General features: G+C 35.3%; 1 protein-coding gene across 1 annotated transcript; it reads left to right on the top strand.

The window, feature by feature from the left end:
• Window positions 1-1,104: 1,104 nt before the first annotated feature.
• Window positions 1,105-6,853, top strand: LOC106870326 (SNARE-associated protein Snapin). The gene is made up of 4 exons (XM_014916351.2): window positions 1,105-1,346; window positions 2,649-2,695; window positions 3,172-3,290; window positions 4,473-6,853. The coding sequence occupies exons 1-4, from the start codon at window positions 1,144-1,146 to the stop codon at window positions 4,563-4,565; spliced, it is 462 nt and encodes a 153-aa protein (XP_014771837.1). The 5' UTR covers window positions 1,105-1,143; the 3' UTR covers window positions 4,566-6,853.
• Window positions 6,854-6,907: the final 54 nt, after the last annotated feature.

Here is a 6,907-nt window from a genome sequence, read left to right as displayed (position 1 = left end):
TATATATATATATATATATATATATATATATATATATATATATATGTAGGTATGTAGATAGGTAGGTTGGTAGGTCGCTATGCAAACACACGCAAACAGAGACATTGAATTCAAATTCATTCACATTACATTTTTATACATATGCTTTGAAAACGAATTTGCGATAATGGTGAGGTATTCCATTCACACTCAGAATTCCTGCACATTTTTTTGTAGAAAACAATAAAAACAAAAGAATATAAATCCTGACATGATTTTCGTTCTCTTGGACTGACAACAATAACAACAATTACAAAAATAATGAAATGCATTTTGTTGTAGGAGTTGGTTCATTTGTAGACCAAATTCCAGGGATATTCATCCAATTAGACATTATTCTCTTTTTAATTAAAATATATTTGTAAATATTACAATAATGGTAATAATGATAATAATAATAATAATAATAATAATAATAATAATAATAATAATAATAATAATAATAATAATTTTTGGGGAGCGGGAGGTGGGCAGTCGATTAGATTGACCCAGTATGCAACTGGTACTTAATTTATCGACCCCGAAAGGATGAAAGGCAAAGTCGACCTCGGCGAAATTTGAACTCAGGAACTCATAATAACAGTAATAACAACTTTGTGACAACAGCATCAACAACAAGAACATCCTGTATCTTATCCCCTTGTCTAAATAGAAAAGAAAAATTGTCCGACCCTTGCCAGCAGGAAAAAAAGTAGAAATGGAAGAAGAAGAAGAAGAAGAAGAAGAAGAAGAAGAAGAAGAAGAAGAAGAAGGAGAAGTGGAAGAAGAAGAAGAAGAAGAAACTGCAACTTTACAGCCATCACCAAGGTCTATTGTCAGTTATTCGACCCGCTAGAAATAGCAGTCAAATTCTTCCTGAAATGTCTTTTAAAAAAAATTGATGCATTAAAAAATGCAACTGTAGAGTGCAATATGCTTGTGGGTGGGAGAAATAAAGACGTGAGGGTCACAAATGGAGCGTCTTTCATCGGTGGGTCATAGACCTGGTGGGGCACTTAAACTGCAATAACAATAACATAACGTCATCCAATCAGATCACATGATAATTCGCTCCCTCCCTCTCTCTCTTTCTGTGTCTTTGAAAAAAAAACAAAAATTACCAAAATGGCTGAAGCTTCGTATTCGCTGATGGGAGGTAAGAACCTGACAGACACCTCGCCTACGTCCTATTCGTCGTCTTCGGAAATGATGCAGAATAACCTACAGCAGGATGACCAACTGGACACTAGGACAGTGATTGCTAGCGGACTTGTGGACCTGATGCGGCCAGCTGTCACAGAAATCGACAGCCGAGTGAATGAAGTGAGGTGAGAACAAAACGGAAGACAATGTCTCTTTCAACCGTTTCTCCTCTTTTATATATTCTCTCTCCGTAATTGTTTACGTTACATTATTGCAGTTTATTGTCATTAGATATTGTTTCCATTAAGCATAACGAAATCGCACCCCCACCATGGGTTTTGTGTGTGTAGATAATAAAAGGAAGTGCACATTGTATGTTGTCCTTAGAGACACAATCCTGTGTGTGTGTATATATACATATATATATATATATACACACACGTTATATACTACATAGCAGATAAATACTGCGTTATGTAGTCTACATAATCTAAATCTAAACGCTATATTATATGCATACTTTTCAAAGTAAATTAAACTCTGTACTAGATATATGAACAAGTTATGCACACACACTCACTATGTATATATATATATATATAACGTATTGTGAGGTGCGTGTTTGTAAATTCGATTACTTGTTCATACCTAAATGTTTCCTGCGGTTTAACGTTAGTCAAACGTAATCAAACTCCACACATACAGCTGTGTGTTAAACACTGCATTTCGCCATAACATGCAAACAATACGTATATATATATATATATATATATATATATATATATATATATATATATATATATATATATATATATATATATATACGTGGTGTGTTTAATCAAAGATCATTGATAACAACTGTTAGTACAGACAACTTATTAATCATATTGGTGCTGACTAGTTGAGTAAAGCGTTAGAATGAAATGTTTGTGTCTTTTCGTTTAAATGATCATTAAGAATAACGCGAAACTCGGAGTAATCACTACTAGAATGAATAAGCTCCACGTTCTGCTAATTCACAATAGTTCGAAGTAATTGTTGCACTCAAATAAATTATAATTATACTCTGCCAGGTTTCAAAATCAGGGGGAGGTAATAAGTGGTAGTGTAAATAATTGAAATTGGTATAATTAAACTATTAATATTGCAAGCTACTTGCCAAACGTCTTTTTATTGTTTACTAGTTTCAGTCGTTGGACTGTGGCCATGCTGGGGCACCACCTTGAAGGGGTTTAGTCAAACAAATCAACCCCAGTACTTATTTTTCTTTTTAAGTGTGTACAAATACAACAGGTGTTAATAAAATTAGTACCTGTTATGCACTGGGGTTGATATAATTGACTTAATCCCTTCGCCCAGATTTGAGGCCTTGTGCTTCCAGTAGAAAGGATTATTAATTTTCCTGTACCATTTGTCTTTTCCTTAGAATCTGACCAATAACATTTCTCTTGTTTTATTTATTTATTTATAATTTCATTTTCTATCAGAGAGAGTCAAGTGGAGTTGCGCCAGCAGATCGACAGCCTAGCAATTGGTAAGTTGCCTCTCTTCATACCATTGTGCCAGTAATTATGCCGTTTGGTTACCATTGAATGCTCTCTTTATTGGGGGAGGGAGGTGGGGGGGGGCAGTCGATTAAATCGACCCCAGTATGCAACTGGTACTTAATTTATTGACCCTGAGAGGATGAAAAGCAAAGTCAACCTTGGCAGGATTTGAACTCAGTACGTAGTGACAGATTAAATAACTCTAAGCATTTCACCCGGCTTGCTAACAATTCTGCCAGCTCACAAATTACGCTCTATAACATTGTGAACGAAGGCACATCGGCCAAGTTAGTTCTAGATATGCAATATCCCTGCTAAGAGGGAGAGGTCATAAATGGAACATCTGTTATCTGCTGGTCAGTCAAGACTGACTGTGGTGGTTGCCGTGCTAAACTATAACAACAACAACAACATCAGTGACACTAAGATCTCTTGTAACCATTACCTTTGTTTTGTGTTTCAGACTTGAAGAAAATCTCCGACAGTCAGCAGGTGCCCGTTGACCTGGAACCTTATGTGAAGAAACTTAGTAATGCTCGGCGCCGTGTGATGTTGGTCAATAACATTCTACAAAATGTACAGGTAAATATGGCTTTCAATGACTACTTACGGTAGAGATCTTAAAACCAAGGTGCCACGCAAAAAACGCTGGTGCTAGAGTAGGGTGGAGGGAGTGGTCTGCCCTGGTGGCACTTTTATGGGAACAGCACCACTTTTGGGGCTGTCGTAGGCAGTATGTATTTTAGTGGGGCCCATGGCTGTTCGTACACATGTGTCATACAGTCTGCGTTTTACTCTGAGCGAGAGGCCCTTTGTCACCAGCAGAGGTAGGAGCTCTCTGAACTTTGCCTAGGCTATTCTTTTTCTAGCAGCTATACTTTGAGAGCACCCACCCCCATGTAGCATGGCTGTTTGCACACATGCATCATACAGTCTACCTTTTACTCTGAGCGAATCCCTTTGTCACATGTATGCATTTGTGTGTCTGTGTTTGCCCTCCCCCCCACCATTGCTTGACAACCAATATTGGTGTGTTTAGGTCCCCGTAACTTAGCAGTTCAGCAAAATAGATCAATAGAATAAGTACTAGGCTTACAAAGAATAAGTCCTGGGGTCGACTTATTCGACTAAAGGCGGTGTTCCAGCATGGCTGCAGTGAAAATGACTGAAACAAGTAAAAAAGCAAAAAAAAAGTAAACAGATAGAGTGACACACAGACAATCTGCTGTTTATTTATACTTAGGTGGAATTTTAACATTGTCATTGTATATTTAGGTTATTTCTTGAAAGGTCAAAGGTCCATGATCAAAAGATCAGGAAGATTTAAATTATTTCAGAAGGTGACATGTTAAGTAATCTTTCAGGCATTTAGATTTTTATCTTTTTTTTTTTCTTTTTCAATTTCAAGTTTTATTATTTATTTTATTGAAGTATTGTGGGTTGGAATGACCTAAATACACGTTTTTGTCAGTTTTGCTATATAAATACCAGTCTTGCCAATGCAAACCAATGCCAATCTCTTTGGAGTTTGTTTGATTATGTGTGTGTGTCTATGTGTGTGTACCTTTGTCTTGTTCATTTCCAGTCTTTCATGTAAAACATGTGTAGCTAAGGGGAAATATTACTTTGTTTGGTAACTGGTAAGGGTTGGTGACAGGAAGGGCATGCAGCCGTAAAAAAAAAATCTGCCTTATGTTGAATGATGATAGTGATGATAACAATGATGATGATACTAATTTCTCTGTTTTGTGTTTCTTTTTCCAGGAACGACTCAACAAACTCCACAACAATGTCTCAAAAGAAACGGCACGTAGGAAGGCATTACTTGATCCACCCTCTCCTGGGAAACCAAAATAGAAAAGGACCCATATATTCTATACATGCACTCACACTCACACACATCACACACATGTAAAATGCAAGATTTTATTTATCTATATATATATATATATATATATATATACACACACACACACACATACGCATATAAATATATATTACATACATATTACACACACACACACACATGAGTGAATGAACAAACAGAAGAAAGAAGCACTCAATACATCTGATGAGATAGATGTCTCCAATGTACCCATGGAAGTTTGTCATATGGCACTGAGTCAGACTGTTACAATGTGTGTATGTATGTATATATATATATATAATATACATATATACATACATATGAATATTATTACAATACAATGATATTACATATATATATATATATATATATATATTTAATAACCAAGGATAAAATCTATATAAGATTTTATCAAGTAATAAACCATACAGGTAACAATTAATACAAGTATATATAATTATAATAATGAGGGCACTAATGAATAGCGTCACATGCTAGAAATAGATGCCAAATGGATCTAAGAACTACAATTATTTACTCCATTAGAACGGATCTCAATCCCTGCTCATGGAATAAATAATTGTAGTTCTTAGAGCCATCTGGCATCTATTTCTAGCATGTGGTGCTATTCATTAGTGCCCTCATTATTATAATTATATTTATATAATTATATATACTTATATATGTGCATGTCTGCATGCACACACATACACAAGTACGTACCTGCGTGTATTAGAGAAGCTAAAAGCATGAGTACTTAATAGAATTTGGATCCATATCTCCGTATTGAATCCTCCATGGAATGTAAACAGGAGTTTTTTCAGCTTTCATGTACACACTAACGAACACACATTCATCACACACTCTTTGAATATGCATAAGTTGCTTTGTTTAAATCTCAACATATATCCATCACTGCTTAATCTTAGGCTAATCACCAAATGAGTAGAATTTGCATCGTGTATGAATGTATGTGTGGCAGCTAAAGGGAAAGAGATACCGAAAGAAATAAGAAAGCCCTATAGAGACAAGACCTTCATCAAATTAATCCTTGAGTGAAACAAGGAGTGACTCAGTCATTGAAGAGTCACTCAAACCAAACCTCAACAGTATGGACTTCATCAAGCTGTCCCTATACTTCCACACAGAGCTTGTAATGCATAAGGCTATTATCTGTTTTTGTCAAACATAATGCTTATTTATTCACATAATTTTCAATTAATCATGCACTATCTTGTTGCTTCAGGATTTCAACAATGTTATTGTTGACTTTCAGAATGACATTGCACGATAGGTATGAGAGGCTGGATCCGCCCCAGTTTGAACATAAAACACGTAGAATATTTTGGGCTGGATATGGCTGCTTTGAATGCTTAAAAGGGTTAAAAGTGATTTCTTTTGTGCTATAAGCCCTTTACCATTTCTGTGGTGCACCCTCTTTCCTTGATGTTTTCAGCACATGCTTATTTTGCTTAATAAAACATGCAAAATATCTGAGCCAGATTTGGCTAGTTTAAGTGCGAAAGGGTCAAGTTAGTTGTCAGATTACTTTGTCAAGCGTAACACTTATTTATTCACACTCTTTAAAATTAATCATGCTTTACCTTGTAACTTTGAGATTTCGATGATGTGATTGTTTATTCTTAGAATTACATCGCTGGGGTCGGTGTTAGAGGCTGGATCTGGCTGGTTTGAATAAAAAATAACAGAATATTTGGGTTGGATACAGTCATTTTAAATGCTAAAAGGTTAAGGTTACATACAGTATTACCATGGGAATAGTTTAAATAAATTTGCATGTGGTGATGAAACAAAACAGTATACAGAGTTTCAATTCCCAGTTGGTCACTTCAGTGGCTTTTTTTCTCTTTATGAATGCTTTCCTTGTTGTTTTATGCTATATGTGTATATATATATACACACACTCACACATATATTTGTAACCAGCCAATCAACATTTGGTGCTGTCCTAAATTTGTTGCTAACTATTGAAGAAACAGCTGCCTGCTTCTCCCCCTCCTCCCTTACACACCTCTATGCTGTGAATCTAGGCTCATGCTGATTGTGAACATGTGATGACTTGTTACAAATTTATTTTCTCTGAAGATGTCCACATGTATGATCGAACGAAAGCTTGCATTTTACAAGTGTAATCTGTATTGGTTTTTGGCTTTTTATTCATGAACATGCACACAGCCATTTGCAACTCCATTAAACTTTCTCTTTTTTGTTTTCTTAAAATAAAAATGGAAGTTTGTTTAATAAACATGTATATGTATATATGCATTTGTCTTGTATATATATATATATATATATATATATATGTGTGTGT

Source organism: Octopus bimaculoides, chromosome 22 (assembly GCF_001194135.2).
Source record: "Octopus bimaculoides isolate UCB-OBI-ISO-001 chromosome 22, ASM119413v2, whole genome shotgun sequence".
NCBI lineage: Eukaryota > Metazoa > Mollusca > Cephalopoda > Octopoda > Octopodidae > Octopus > Octopus bimaculoides.
The sequence above is the reverse complement of the archived record's forward strand: the minus strand, read 5'-3'. Positions and strand labels throughout refer to the sequence as shown.

Bases quoted from the DNA above. Each gene is read 5' to 3' on its own strand.
- LOC106870326 (XM_014916351.2), top strand. From the start codon at position 1,144: ATGGCTGAAGCTTCGTATTCGCTGATGGGAGGTAAGAACCTGACAGAC. The intron at 1,347-2,648 runs GTGAGAACAAAA...ATTTTCTATCAG, and splicing joins AGCCGAGTGAATGAAGTGAG to AGAGAGTCAAGTGGAGTTGC. The intron at 2,696-3,171 runs GTAAGTTGCCTC...TTTGTGTTTCAG, and splicing joins GATCGACAGCCTAGCAATTG to ACTTGAAGAAAATCTCCGAC.